The 15064-nt window shown below is 43.3% G+C and overlaps 1 protein-coding gene across 1 annotated transcript; it reads left to right on the top strand.

Moving 5' to 3' along the window:
• Nucleotides 1-5323: 5323 nt before the first annotated feature.
• LOC134339286 (asialoglycoprotein receptor 2-like) lies at nt 5324-14679 on the top strand. Its single transcript, XM_063035662.1, has 4 exons — nt 5324-5339; nt 10347-10498; nt 13412-13521; nt 14559-14679. Exons 1-4 carry the CDS (start codon nt 5324-5326, stop codon nt 14677-14679), a joined length of 399 nt encoding a protein of 132 aa, XP_062891732.1.
• Nucleotides 14680-15064: the final 385 nt, after the last annotated feature.

Here is a 15064-nt window from a genome sequence, read left to right as displayed (position 1 = left end):
TATAGTACACACCGGATGAAGTCGACAGCTTCTGCAGATTTGAGGATCATGAAAATTGCATTCGTTATGCCCCTGTTATAAGTAGTCTGAATAGACAAACCCAGTAATTACATGACCATTAGTTGAGGAATGAGATAATTCAAGATTAACACAGACAAGTCTATCTGACACACAAGGACTGATTGGCAAAAATAACATGGACAGGTCAGAGGGAAACCACATCTGACGATGGGTGTGCTTGACAACGTAAACAGAGCATTGTTGAAGGAGAAGCGTGGATGACGTATATGTGGATTTTGCGATGCGTTTGACGAAGTATTTCGCTTGTCAGCGACGTAATAATCCGTGCGATAGTAGGGACTGCAATAGCCCGGGCAGATTGACCAGCACTATGTAAATAGAACGAACATGACTGTTATAATCACCAAAATGACACGAAGGGAACATTTTCTTTGCAACGAATGGGTTGTGTCCAGAATGGACTGCTAGGTCTATGTCCTAGAAACTGGAGATGGGTAAGCCATTAAAAGGCAAATATTGTTTATGCGGCAGCATAAAATGCAATACATTATAATAAAAAAACTATAAATTGAAATAAATTCATTGCCAGCCTCGATTATCGTCTCCCGATGAGGAAGTTAATTGCCCAGTTCCAGAGGAAGGTTAAGACGCCCATATATATATAGAACTTGATGATTAGTACTGAGGATATGATGATGTTGAACACTGAGCTGTAATCAATAAACAGCAGCCTGTCGGTATTGCCATTGTCCAGATGATCCAAGGCAAGTGAGAATACATCTGTTGTAGATCTACTCTGGCGATAGGAGCATTGCAGTGGGTCAAAGTCATTGCTTAGGCAGAAGTTGATACTGACAATGACCAATCCCCCAAAACACCTCATCACAGTAGATGTAAGTACAACTGGGAGATAGTCGCTGAGGCTGCTCACCCTGCCTTTCTTGGTCACTGGGATAATTATTGGCCTTCTGAAGCAGGTGGGGACCTCCGTCAGCAGATGTCATTAAATACTCCCGCCAACTTTTTGGCACTGGCTTCAGGTGCACCGACAGAGCCTAACGCCTTGCAAGGATTCACCGTCATGAAAGAATGTGGGCCTCCGAGACAGAGATTAGAGAGTCAACTGATACAAGGATTCGCACGAAACCATTTAGCTCACTGAGAGTAAAACATCAGAGCTAGTCATAATGTTAGGTTTCGCCTTTTTGGGAATAATGGCCTGTAAACTCTGGCAGAGCTGACCTGAATCCGATTCTGTTTCCAACTTCAGTCGGAATTGCTTATTCACTCTTAAATATCCTTCTAGTGGTCATATTTTGACTTCTTGCATAGGTTTAGATCACCGGTCTTGACTGCCACAGATGTAGCCCTCTAGAAACTACAAATCTCCCAGTTCATCTATGGAACACACATCAAAGTTGCTGGAGAACGCAGCAGGCCAGGCAGCATCTCTAGGAAGAGGTACAGTCGACGTTTCAGGCTGAGACCCTTCGTCAGGACCCTGAGTCGACTGAAACATCGACTGTACCTATTCCTAGAGATGCTGCCTGGCCTGCTGCGTTCACCAGCAACTTTGATGTGTTTTACTTGAATTTCCAACATCTGCAGAATTCCTGTTGTTTGATTTCATCCATGGCTTTTGTTTTGGGTTTATCCAGTATGTTCTTGAAGCCATACATTCAATCATCCACATGTCTTGATGACGTTGGTGATAACTGCGGCGTATTAATTCATTCAGATTCGAAGATGACTCCCTAAATATTGTCCAGTTCCCTGACACATGCAGTCCTGCAAGCGCTCCTTCGGCTACGTTGATTTCTTGTTGGTCCTCACCAGTGGATTGACTTTGCGGGGAGCTATTGTGCGTAAGAGGTACCGGATGATTTTATTTCAGGCTTTTTCCATGATATCCCATCTAATCCTCCCTTGTCATTGACAATATTGCGACCTTGACCGAAAAATCTGGGCATTCTTCGCTCTTTAAATCCCCCCTCCTCATAAAGACCACACAAATAGATCACAGAACACAGTCAAAATCGACGTCCAAACAATTGCATTGACTCCACTGCTGGGATGTGCATTTTCTCTCTCTGTTCATATCCAACCCGTCTTGGGTAGTTGGAATCCGAAGATAATATTTCCATCCATTGGACAGTGGCGGATTCTGGAACTTGATCCGCTGATTTTGTCATTATTATGACTAGAAGGTAAACGAGGAAGGATCTCTGACAAGGAATGCAGTGGAGCCTGGAACTCACTCCCAAATGGGACGGGAGACGTAGAAATCCCGAATACATTTAAGCATTCATAGGAACAGAAATCCAAAAGCCCTGATCTACAGGTAGTAGATGGTATGAGGATGGATAGTGCTGTCACAACTAAAGTCGACGTGTAGGGCTGAATGGCATTGTTATGTATAAGTACTTTCTGTAGAGGACGGATTCTGTGTTGCCAACACAAAGTCAACTCTATTTCCCCTTGAGAGCATTCCACCAGCCTCTATTGAGATTGCTGTCACTCTACCCACACGCATCACATAGATGTTTCAGTAACATGATATGGACTTGCAAATCGTCCCTTCCCAAACCACAAGAGTAACGTCAGAATTAGAAGGTGAATTAACGAGCTGCAAACATGGACGTCATCGATCTGCAGAAGTGGATTCCCAATGGACAGAGCTGGCTGTAATGCTCTGGGTTTAGATTTCTCTTTCAATTTTGGCGGAGAGTACAGTCCATATTTGCTGAGATGTCAAAAGGCATCATATTGTCTAGACACCATTCGCCTTGGAGAAGTCTTTAGCAAGACACGCCCTCCAGACTGGTAATGTAGCTTTACACAAGAAAGGGTTAGTGCAGTTGAGAAAAGGAAACCAGATACTAATCAATCCAATATGAGAAACTAGATTTGAGATCCATTGCCGAGGAATGTCTGTTGAACAGTAGAAATTATGTGGATTAATTGCTGCTGGGAACACTTGTCTGAATGGAATTGAGCAAGAATAGGAGGAAAATACAGAAATTGTGTACTTCCACATTATTTTTGGTTTTTGTCATTCTTTCCTTAATTCTTAGCAATATCCAACGAGACTGCTGTTCAGACCCTGGGTATTTATCCATCTTAATATGTCTTAACACTACCAGGACCCGTTCAGTTGTAAAGTGAATACATTCCAATTCGTTTCCTTTAATTGCTTTTCTTACGTCATTTCCTTCACGGTAAACTTGGGCAAGAAATGTTGGGTATTTGGAGAAGTGGGCATAAATATGACAGACGGAGTTTAATCCAGTCAAATATAACGTGCTGCACAATGGAGTTCAAATGTAAAGGTACAGCAAACACTATCAATGGCAAAATTCTTCTCAGTGTTGTTATAAAGAGGGATACTGGAATCTAATATGTAGTTCACTAAAAGTAGTGTACAGGTTGATAGGACGGTGAAGAAAACGTGTGGCACGCTTGATATTATTAGTCAATATATTGAGTTTAATAGTCGGGAAATTATGTTGCCGCTACTAAAATCTAGTTAGGCTTCGTTTGGCTTATTGTATTCAAAGTTCCAAGTTTGAAGTTAATTTATGTATTTGTATACACACACACACACACACACACACACACACACACACACATATATATATATATATATATATATAAATAAAATAACCATAATAGAATCGATGAATCCAACTAGGGCGTTCAACCAGAGTGCAGAAGGGAACAAGCTGTGCAAAATAATAATAACTACAAATCCATAACAATAACTGTTGAGAACATGAGATGAAGAGTCCTTGAAAGTGAGTCAGTTGGTTGTGGGAACAAGTCAATTATCCCCTTTGGTTCAAGAACCTGATGGTTGAGGGGTAATAACTATTCCTGAACCAGATGGTGTGAGTCCTACGGCTCCTCTACCACTTTCCTGACGGCAGCAGCGAGAAGAGAGTATGACATAGAAACATAGAAACATAGAAAATAGGTGCAGGAGTAGGCCATTCGGCCCTTCGAGCCTGCTCTGCCATTCAGTACGATCATGGCTGATCATCCAACTCAGAACCCTGTACCTGCCTTCTCTCCATACCCTCTGATCCCTTTAGCCACAAGGGCCATATCTAACTCCCTCTTAAATACAGATGCTAGGTGCCTCTCTTGATGGATGCTACTTTCCTGCCACAGCGTTTCACGCAGATGTACTCAGTGGTAGGGAGGGCTCTACCCATGATGGACTGGGTTACTTTTTGTTGGATTTCTGTTCAAGGGCATTGATGCTTCCAAACTAGGCTGTGATGCAGTCAGTCAATATACACCCCCCCCCACATATGTATAAAAGTATTTCAAAGTTGTACATGTCATGCAGAATCTCTGCAAACATCTAAGGAAGTTGCGGTGCTGCTGCGTTTTCTTCGTAATTGAACTTACACGCGGGGCCCGGGATAGGTCCTCCAAAATAACAACACCTAAGACTTTAAAATTACTCTGGATCTGCAGTATCTGTGGATCTTCCTGTGTCCAAAACTTTCCTACTTTTCACCGTGTGCAGTTTCAGAGATGCAGAAAATTGTTGCAGACATTGGAAATTTGAATTGTACGCAGCAAGTCCCTTAATTTTAATAACTCTTAACCTGGATGTCTCAGGAGCAGGAATGGCCGCTGAGTGTGCCAGGCTTTAGATGTGTCAACAAGAACAGAGCGGGAGGCAAAGGCAGAGGCGGCGTGGCATTATTAATTAGGGATAGTGTCACGGCTGCAGAAAAGGAGGAAGTCATGCAGGGATTGTCTACTGAGTCAGTGTGGGTGGAAGTCAGAAACAGAGAACGGGCAATAGCTCTACTGGGTGTTTTTTTTTATAGATCCCCCAATAATAATAGGGATATCGAGGAACAGATAGGGAGGCACATTGTGGAACAGTGCAATAATAATAGGGCTGTTGTGATGGGAGATTTTAACTTTCCTAATATTGATTGACATCTCCTTAGCGCAAGGGGTTTAGATGGGTGGAGTTTGTTAGTTGTGTTCAGGAAGGTTTTCTGACACAATATGTAGATAAGCCAATTAGAGGAGCGGCTGTACTTGAACTGGTATTGGGAATGAACCTGGTTAAGTGTCAGATCTCTCGGTGGGAAAGCATTTTGGAGATAGTGACCACAACTCTATCTCCTTCACCATAGCGCTGGAGAGGGATAGGGGCTCTTGGGAAACATTGATCTGGGGCAGGGGGAAATATGATGCTATTATACAGGAACTTGGGAGAAGATGTTCTCAGGGAAATGCACGGCAGAAATGTGGTAAATGTTCAGGGAACGTGTGCATGGAGTTCTGCATAGGTATGTTCTGAGGTAGGGAAAAGGATGGTGGAGTTAAGGAAGAATGGTATACAAAGTATGTAGAAAACCTAGTTATGAAAGAAAAGCTTACGGAAGGTTTAAGAAACTAGGTACTGTTAGAGCTCTAGGAAATTACAAGGTTGGTGCGAAAGAACTTAAGAATAGAATCAGGACAGCCAGAAGGGGACATGAGAAGGGCTTGGAGGACAGGATTAAGGCAAGGCGTTCTACAAGTATGTGAAGAGCAAGAGGATGAGCCGTGTGTGTATAGGACCAATCAGGTGCGATAGTCGAAACTTGTGCATGGAGTCAGATGAGGTATAGGAGGTACTTAAAGAATTCTTTGCTTCAGTATTCACCAGGGAAAAAGACCTTGGCAATTGTGGGTTGACTTACAGCGGACTGAAATGCTTGAGCATATAGACATTAAGAAAGAGGATGCGCTGGAACTTCTGAAAAGCATTACTTTAGATACGTCACTGGGACCGTATGAGATATACCCCAGGATATTCTGGGAAACGAGGTAAGAGATCGATGAGCCTCCTGCGACGATCATTGCATCACTAATGGGGGGGGGGGAGAATTACAGGAGGATTGGAGGGTGGGAAATTCTGTTCCCTTGTTCAAGAACGGGAGTAGAGGTAACCTAAAAAATTTAGACCAGTGAGTCTGACTTCAATGGTGGGCAAGTTGTTGGAGAAGATCCTGAGAGGCAGGATTTATGAGCCTTTGGAGAAACATAATCTGATTAAGGATAGTCATCATGGCTTTGTCAAGGGCAGGTCATGCCTTACGAGCTTGATTGAATTCTTTGAGGAAGTACTAAAGCACATTGATAAAGCTAGGGCGGTGGATGTAGTATATATGGATTTCAGTAAGGCATTTGATAAGGTTCCTCATACAAGACTCCTTCAGAAAATAAGGAGGCATGGGATCCAAGACGACTTTGCTTTGTGGATCCAGAACTGGCTTGCCCACACAAGAGAGCGGGTAGTTGTAGATGCTTCATATTCTGCATGGAGGTCGGAGATCGTGGTGTTCCACAGGGATCTATTCAGGGACCCCTCCTCTTTGTGATTTTTATATATGACCTAGATGAAAAAAGTGGAACGATGGGTTAGTAAGTTTGCTGATGAAACAAAGGTTGGGGGTGTTTTGGATAGTCTGGAGGGTTGCCAGAGTTTACAGTAGGATATCGATAGAATACAGAATTGGGCTGAGAAGTGGCAGATGAACTTCAACCCAGTATGAAATAGTTCATTTTGTTAGGTCCAATTTGAAGACAGAATATCGATAGGACACTCAAAGCTTCTGCACAGGCTGACAGTGTTGTTAAGAAGGCGTATGGTGTGTTGGCATTCATCAGCCGTGGGATTGAGTTCGAGAGCCGTGAGGTAATGTGACAGCTATATAAGACCTTGGTCAGACCCCACTTGTAGTACTGTGTTCAGTTCCGGTCATCCTACTACAAGAAGGATGTGGATAACTATGGAGAGATAACAGAGGAGATTTACAAGGATGTTGCCTGGATTGGAGGGTATACCTTATTCGAATAGGTTGAGTATACTTGACCTTTTCTTCTTAGAGCGACCGAGGATGAGATGAGCGGTTACCTGATCGAGGTGTATAAGATTATGAGGGGCATTAATTATGTGGATAGCCAGAGACTTTTTCCCAGGGCTGGAATAGCTAACACGAGGGGGCATAGTTTTAAGGTGCTTAGAAATCCAAGGGGATGTCAGAGGTAAGTTTTTCACACAGAGATTGGTGGGTGCGTGGAATGCACTGCCGGCGGCGGTGGTGGAAGCGGAAACAATAGGGTCTTTTAAGAGCTTCTTAGATAGGCACATGGAGCTCAGAAAAATAGGGGGCTATGCGCTAGGGAAATTCTAGGCAGACTCTAGAGTAGGTTACATGGTCGCCACAACATTGTGGGCCGAAGAGCCTGTAATGTGTTGTAAATTTCTATGATCTATGTTCAATGTTCAAACTAGGTTCAATATCTACTGAGCAGGGAAAGGAGGTGTTGCAAGTTATAGCCAGCCAACCCAAAATATCATTCGCTCAGCTGAGCTCAAATTAGAGTTGACATAAGTGCACTCTTATCTTTCCTCTTTCATCAATTTTTTTTCATTCAACTCCTTGTTGTAACGTGATTGAAAGTTAAATCAATTCCACCTCATCCACTGGAACTGGAAAACTGTGAACGAGGAACCCTGGTTTCAAATTTTCTCGCTGAAATCCGTCTCCAGTCTGTTCAGCACTGTGAAAATCATTTGAGTTGTTCGCAGCTGTCTGTAAACTTCAAGTTCTCATATTTGATGCACTTGTTATGGGAGGTTAGATTATGTGGAGTCTGATGTCACATAGTTCCTCCTGCTGCCATTTTAGTGTTCCATAAAGGAACAGGTCGCAGGTCCTCTTCATGTTACTTTTCACCCAGTAATCTACATCCGAGGAGATCTGCATTAAATTCTCCAGTCTTAGAACACGTTTAGGGGAAGTTATAAATAACTAACCTGTCTGTCTCTCCTGCTCAGACCATTGCTACTTAAGGCCGTCTACTAAAAGCAGAAGTGATTGCGGTGCATAATAAATGATTGCATCACAGAACGCAGAAGTAGAGCACGAAACTACAAACCACAACTTTCCAACTTTGTCTTTCAATTTTCTCAACGGCAAGAAGATCCTCCTTCTGAGAACATGGAGCTAACGGGCCATTATGAAAATTGGAGAGAGCATCACCGCGTCAAGCAGAGTGAAGGCGGATTTCAGTCGCAACAACTAAAGGGCAGGTTTCATCAGGTTTCAATACTGAACGTGACAAACCAGCCTATTGCGACACGAGGGTGTGGGTGGGGTGTGGTACCACGTATTCAGGATTTCTTCTTCTGCACCCTTTCAGGTTGTGCCCATACTGCAGTACTCTGTGGGAAGTTGTTCTTCTTTATTTTCAGTCATAGTAACTCGATAAATAACGTTAGGCTTACACGCTTAGAGTTACTGGCTTTTCTTTGTAACTGTTCACAAACAAAGACCCAGCGGTCTTTGCCGCTCAACTGGTTCTCCCTTGGCAATAGGAAATGAGATATCTCTGCCAGAACCCCTGCAAATTCTTTCCTAGCTTCCCGCAACGTGTTAAATTCACTTGGTTAGAGCCGGGAATCTATCCCACTTCATATGCCTTTGCAGCACGTGTACCTCTTTTCCTATAAGGTGGATATATTCAAACGCATCAATCTTAGTTGCCTTTAATACCCAGCGTCAGTGACTTTCGTTATGTTCACTGATCCTGGTCTACCCACATTGAAAGATCTATCACGTGTCCAGCATCTTTTCAGATCAGAAGTGTTGATTCCTTTTCAGGAGAGCCATCTACAAACTGAGAAAGATTTCTTGGAAACTTTTAATTTACTCTGCCCCCATCCAGGTAGATTCCAGATGAATTTTTGAAGGGGCAAGGCGTGTGGGAGCAAGAGATAAGTTAATTCAAAAAGTGGGTTCCCCAATTTAAATTGTCGCCTCTCTTTAGTTACAGGAAATTTTGAGAAGTCAAGTGACTCAATCGCCAAACTACAGGCTTAGATTTCAAAGTTGAGGGAGAGTAAGTTTAGTAAATACTAGCGAGACGACTTTCACCACTGATAAAAGCAGAACTGGAAATATTGACTTAAGTCTCTACACTCCATCCGGTAAAACATACCTTGTTGTAATGTACTTATGTACTTTTAATGTAAATGTACTTAGTTCGCAGTCTGTGGCCCAAATAGTTCCCCATAGAGTTCGAGCAGAACCTGCCTGTTCATTTATTCTCTGCCTCGGAATTAAATTTTCTCCCAAGTATACGACACAAATACTTGTTTCTTTTACAGTGACCCTTACGTCGAGTGATATGAAAAAGTTAGAAGCTAATTTCCGCCTGGAATTTTCCCAGCGCTCGAAACATGGCAAGTGTGAAACGCAACCTGACTGATTCATATCTGCAGTGCACGTGCTGTCTGTGTTAGATCTCATACCCACCGTGTTCAATGATATCAAATTCCGCCCCATCCAGGTAGGTTTCAGGTGACTTATTGAAGGGGCAAGGAGGGTCGGAGCAGAATTAAGTTAATTCAGAAACTGGCTTCCACAATCTAAACTGTTGCCTCTCTTTAGTTGCAGGAAATTTTGAGAAGATAAACCGGTCACTCGCAGTACTTCAGGCTGAGATTTCACATTTGAGGGAGAGTAAGTTCAATTATTATCAGAGAGACGATTTAATCTCTAAGTAGTCATACAGAAATGAGCAAATGGCGAATGTGCAGTGTCCCCGTAATCAAAGGTTGCTAACTAGAATTTTCTACAAGATAAGGTCAGAAGACCTCGTGGAATGTGGTAGGACGTTCTCGAGGGAAGAGGAAGTCGACGCCTCTGCATCATACTTTGTCCATGTAGTATTGCCTGGTGTGTTCGGTGTAGGTAGACATAAGAAGCGATTTCCAACACGAGCAGATTAGACAATACGCCTTACTCTCAACCAGAATGCCTGCGACTTTCGGACTGAATCATTGTACAGAGCAATCTTTAACGGAACGTGTCCAAGAGAGAAGGAAACAAAAAGGGAGCTGTAATGTAAGTTCGGAACAAGATGCCGTAACTAAAGCATAGCAGACATCCCGGAAGGCTGTAAAGAGGAGGAGATTACCGAGAATGGGAATGTTAGGCCTTGCCGAGGTTGGGTGCCAAGGAAGAGAAGTCTGAAACTCAGGTTTGTATGGTCGAGAACCCATGCGGGTCTGTGAGCAACAGGAAGAATCGGAGACAGGGGTTCCTGGGAATCACTGGAAGAACAGTTTAGATCGGTGATGTCCCTTTAAGTTATACAATTTAGTAACTTATTATGATATAGTCCGTATGCTTGAAATAATATGTATATACATATTCCACGTGCAAATCTATATGAACAAGGAGAATTATGAGCATTTGTAGTGACCAAACTATTTCAAATTTGCATTTATTTCTTCGCAGATTTGCCTGCTATGCAGTCTTTCAACCGATGGAAATTCTTCAATCACAAACTGTATTACTTCTCATTATTGCAAGTAACGTCGGATGAAGCTCACGAATTCTGCGCCTCAGTGAACTCCAAACTTGTGGTCATTAACAGTAGGGAGGAACAGGTAGAGACCATTTAATTATTTAATACACTTATATTTCTGTTGGATTCGGGCATATCTTTAAAAAACGGTTCATTGTATGTTGTGTATTAGGAACAGGATTTGAAGGACTTTCATACCGCATATTCAGTAAAAATGAACAAAAAGCGGTCTCTTAATTTAGAGATATAGCACGGTAATAGGTCCTTCGGCACATTTACACCCTGTGACTAATTAACCTGCGAACCTGTACGTCTTAGTAATGTGAGAGGATAGCGGAGCACCCGGAGCAAAATCCACACGGTTATGGGCAGGGTTGGTGGTGGTGGTGGTGGTGGGGGGGGGGGGGGTGGGTGGCGGTACAAAATCTTTAGACAGTTGCAAAGTTGAACCCAAATCACTGGCGCTATAATAGCTGTACACTACCGTGTTTTCGAACGAAAAGACGGATTAACAAGGGACTTACAGAGAGGTGGCTTCGCTCAAACCATCAGCCTTTACTGACTTACCCCGGCTTTCCAAATCTACAACCAGGTATTGTTCAGACCTCGTTTCTCTGTTTTGATCCCACCTGAGCGCAGCTGAGAAGAATCTCGAGATTCCCGCAGGCCGCGGCCCACTCCGGAGTTTTGGAAGAAATTCGACTCGACTTGCTGCCAGGCGGAGTCAGCGACTCTTTGCTAGTTGTCGGTGACATGAGTGTGCATCTGGGAGGGGGGAGGGGGAAAGGAGGATCTAGGGACAGCGGGATGGAGATAGGAAGGGGAGAGCATGTTATGAATGGAGGCTAGGAGGTTGTGATGAGTAGGAGATCATGCCGGTGGGGAGGGTTGTTTGATGTATCTGTGAGACGCTGGTAAAGGAGGTTAATTGAGTGCAGGGGTCTGTTGCATTTGTGAGGACCTGTACCCCAGTCTCTCCCACAATCAGCGCCTAGCTTTAGCTGCCATGCTAGATTTTAAACCGACGTTACATCTGAGCAGGCTGCCCCCTTGTATTTCATACTCCTATTACCCCGGAGCAGAGATTCGTTTAACATAGGTTATCATGGTTCCTCAGGGTGCTTTGAGACGCCATTCTCTGCCAGTAACCCCTCCTGTCAATGGTCGAGTGTTCAGACACTCTTAATCCTGTCTGTTTATATAAGGAACGAAAACGTATGGATTACACAATGTAGGTAATTAGCAGTGCCAGGCAACATTTGACCTGATCTCTTATGGCCTGGCAAACAATTTAGAACTCATAACAAATAAATGTTCTTAATCCACGATTTCTGTGCAGATCATGATGGCAATGTAAGCAGCACATCTGTCTAATATAGCACATCTGTTTGCATTTGCTCTATATTTCTCGATTCACTGCTAGTCTATGTGTCTGTTGAAAGAATTATTGAGGCTACTTATGTAACTGCATCCACACTGCCTCTGACTATACGCTCCGTGCACATGCCACGTTTGTGTCAAAACCGGTCATGTAAATCTCCTTTAAATCCTCTCCACCTCCCACACTTTATGTTGCCTATTATTTTACAGATTCATTGGCAAAAAAAAAGACTCTGACTATCTACCTACGGCTCTCAGAATTTTATATACTTCTGTCAGATCGTAATTCTCCCTCCGAATTTCCGGAGAAAGCAATCTGTTTGCTCAAACCCTCCTCAGATTTAATATTGCTTAATCCAAACAATATCCCGGTGGACCTCTTCTGCAATTCTTTTTTATATATAAAGCATCTAAAGCAATATGAGGTTCTCAACAAAACCTTTGCCGCACAAAGTACAGACGACCATCTCCAAAAGCTCCATGCTTATCCAGACATTACCAATAAAAATGCTCTGGAATATTTCCCACTACTATTGTAAGGCTTACTGGGCTCAAACAGTTTGTTTGGCCCAACTGCACTTAAATAGAGGAACATCATGATTTGTTGTGCCGCCCTTGGGGCGCGAGAAATGATAGAAAAATCTCTAACAATGCCTCTTCAACCTCCTTTCTTGATTTTCTCAATAAGACAGGATAGATCACATTAGGTATAATTAATACTTTGTCCATTTCCTCGTGCTCCAGGCATGGATTTCTCCCTTCGGCCATGATTACCCTACCCATGTGCTAGTTACTTTCTTGTTTTTAATTGTGTTGGGCACGTGGCCAAGTGGTAAAGGCGTTCGTCTAGTTAGCTCAAGGTCGCTAGTTCAAGCCTCAGCTGTGGCAGCGTGTTTGTGCCCTTGAGCAAGGCACTTAATCACACATTGCTCTCGTCTGTGCAAGGAGTGGCGCCTCACACGGACTTCCAATCTGCACCTTGTAAGGCATGAAAATACCCGACGCAAGCCTCTCATGGTCTGAGTCGACGTTCCCTTTTAATCCAACTCGTCAAGGTTATTTGTCGACCCCTTTGTCCTCTTCTAATTCGCCCTTTACTTTCTTACCCGTTCTTCAAGATCTCTAAATGACCTTGTCCAACTTCCACTTCCAAGAAAATGCCTGTGGTATCTTTCTCTTCTTTCTCCTTTTGCAAAATCTGTCCTCAATGTCGGCAACAGCAAAAGCTGCAGATAAATCCAGCCTGGGCCAAACAAGACCAGTTGCTGCCTGTACCATTATATCAGGTTAACAGAGGCCAGGGTTGCGTAATGCTAGAAGAATCGAGCTTCTGAGTGCCCTCAAAAGACTGAAGCAAAGCAGCCACGTAGAGGGTCTGGCAGGAAAGCACTGTGGTTATCCTTTAGGCTCCATTGGTAGATGCCCTAGATTAATTTCAGGCACTGTTTATATAAACAGAAAACCAAATCGCCACTTTAGTAGAGCTTGTGCAATAATTTTTAATATGTGTATGTGTGTGTTTTGCTCGGTCGGTGGCTACTCAGAAACAACTTATAGTTGCGTCACTAGTATTGGGAAATAATTTCTTGTGCGTACCTTTTTATTTACCCGACAGGAATATATCCGGCAAAATATAAAACATAATCATTGGATTGGACTCCATTACTCTGCTAAAGAACAGACGTGGCTTTGGGTGGATGGCACGAATTATACTTCAAACGTTAAGTAAGTACTGTTTCGTATGTCACAGGGCGGAAGTTTTATCTACGGATTTTCTAGTCCGCTGATATCCTCCTTTACGTCCGAGATTTTTGTCTGACATTACCTTCCACTGCTGGCAATAAGCTTCCACTCACCTCCCCTTATGTTCCTGGATGCATTTATTTTGTATCCTTTCCAGTTCACATTGAAATATCTCAGTGTAAATATGAAGCTAGCTCTCTACACCCCTCTACCTCGACGATGCTGGACATATACGTCTGGCCCTGACCGTCAGTCACACAAGTAGCTTAATAAAGAACAGAAGGCTTTTTCTGACTCAGCCGACCTGCAGGAATGCTAGTACTGGGACAACGGAAAGGAATTCGAATGTTTATAAGAGTGAAATGAGAACAAACGTTTCTGTGGATGCAATGTAGTCGGCCCTAGGAAGACTGAGAAAGACGTAGAACAATGCAAATCTGACGTAAAAAGAGTAAACTCTACAAATACTTAGCAAGTTGGTCATCTTCATCAAGAGTGAATCTGCACATAACTGCATGGTAAATAGGCAGGTGGAAAAATTCCGCTGACAGACAAGCGGATGCAAGTATTTAGACAGGACAGTGGAACTGAAGGTTGTCGATGGGTACAGAGTGATGGGGTCTAATGCAGGAAGTCCCAGTAGTTTGGGGATAAAACCACTCCTGGCTCGATCTGCAGAAATTCTTCTAATTGTCAATGGCGTAGTCTGCCTTTGTATATTTTTCTGTCTAGTCCCATGGCCTTTCGTCGAATGTCTAGAGTGGGGTGTAAGAAAGGAGACACGTTAGCATGTGAGAAAAAATGGCATAAATGTTTCATAAACAAATTTTGGTATCAGAAGCAATGCGCGGTTACCGCGGTGGTTCCTAACTGGGCCACTATAGAGGGTATACCGATAGCTTTAGATGTTTAGCAACTAGTGTTTCGTGAAACCCCGGCAGTGCGTGCGTCATAAATTGTTCTTGCATAAATTATCCAACGGTCAATTTATTCTGCTCCACCTCTCTTCCCTGCCTCAGGTCCTGGGCGAGCGGTCAACCCGATGGTGGTGAAGGCTGTGTTGTAGTGATCGATAATGGATTGTGGCACGATTGGTTCTGCAGTGACAATCATTTCTTCATTTGTGAGAAGCCGGCATGATAACCGTGATGCACAGAGCGAAGTCCACGACTCCCCTTAGCTTCTTAACTTCCTGTACATAGTTTGACTTCTCTCCGGACTCCTTCCCTTTTCATGCTCAAACTTCAAATTTTTCCATCGTAACTCTCTCTATGGTTCTCCCATCGTGCCTGTTTAAACTTCAAGTGAAAGCATTGATTATCGTGCATTCTTGCGAGTGAATCCGATTCAGTTTTCCCTCTCGGCTACTGGAAAGTGTTAGAACAATACCCCTCACATCTTTTCAAGGAATCTATCTTACACGACATCACCACCACAGAATAGTCGTCTCAATTTCAACCTTTCTCAGCTCTCTCTTACTGCTTTCCTCACCACTACCGCTCCCCACCCGGTTCTCTGGGAGATC

The sequence above is a fragment of the Mobula hypostoma genome, chromosome 29, assembly GCF_963921235.1.
Source record: "Mobula hypostoma chromosome 29, sMobHyp1.1, whole genome shotgun sequence".
Classification (NCBI taxonomy): Eukaryota; Metazoa; Chordata; class Chondrichthyes; order Myliobatiformes; family Myliobatidae; genus Mobula; species Mobula hypostoma.
The sequence above is the reverse complement of the archived record's forward strand: the minus strand, read 5'-3'. Positions and strand labels throughout refer to the sequence as shown.

Excerpts from the sequence above, each read along its gene's own strand:
- LOC134339286 (XM_063035662.1), top strand. Across the intron at positions 10,499-13,411 it reads TTAACAGTAGGGAGGAACAG|GAATATATCCGGCAAAATAT; the intron begins GTAGAGACCATT and ends TTTACCCGACAG. Across the intron at positions 13,522-14,558 it reads AATTATACTTCAAACGTTAA|GTCCTGGGCGAGCGGTCAAC; the intron begins GTAAGTACTGTT and ends TCCCTGCCTCAG.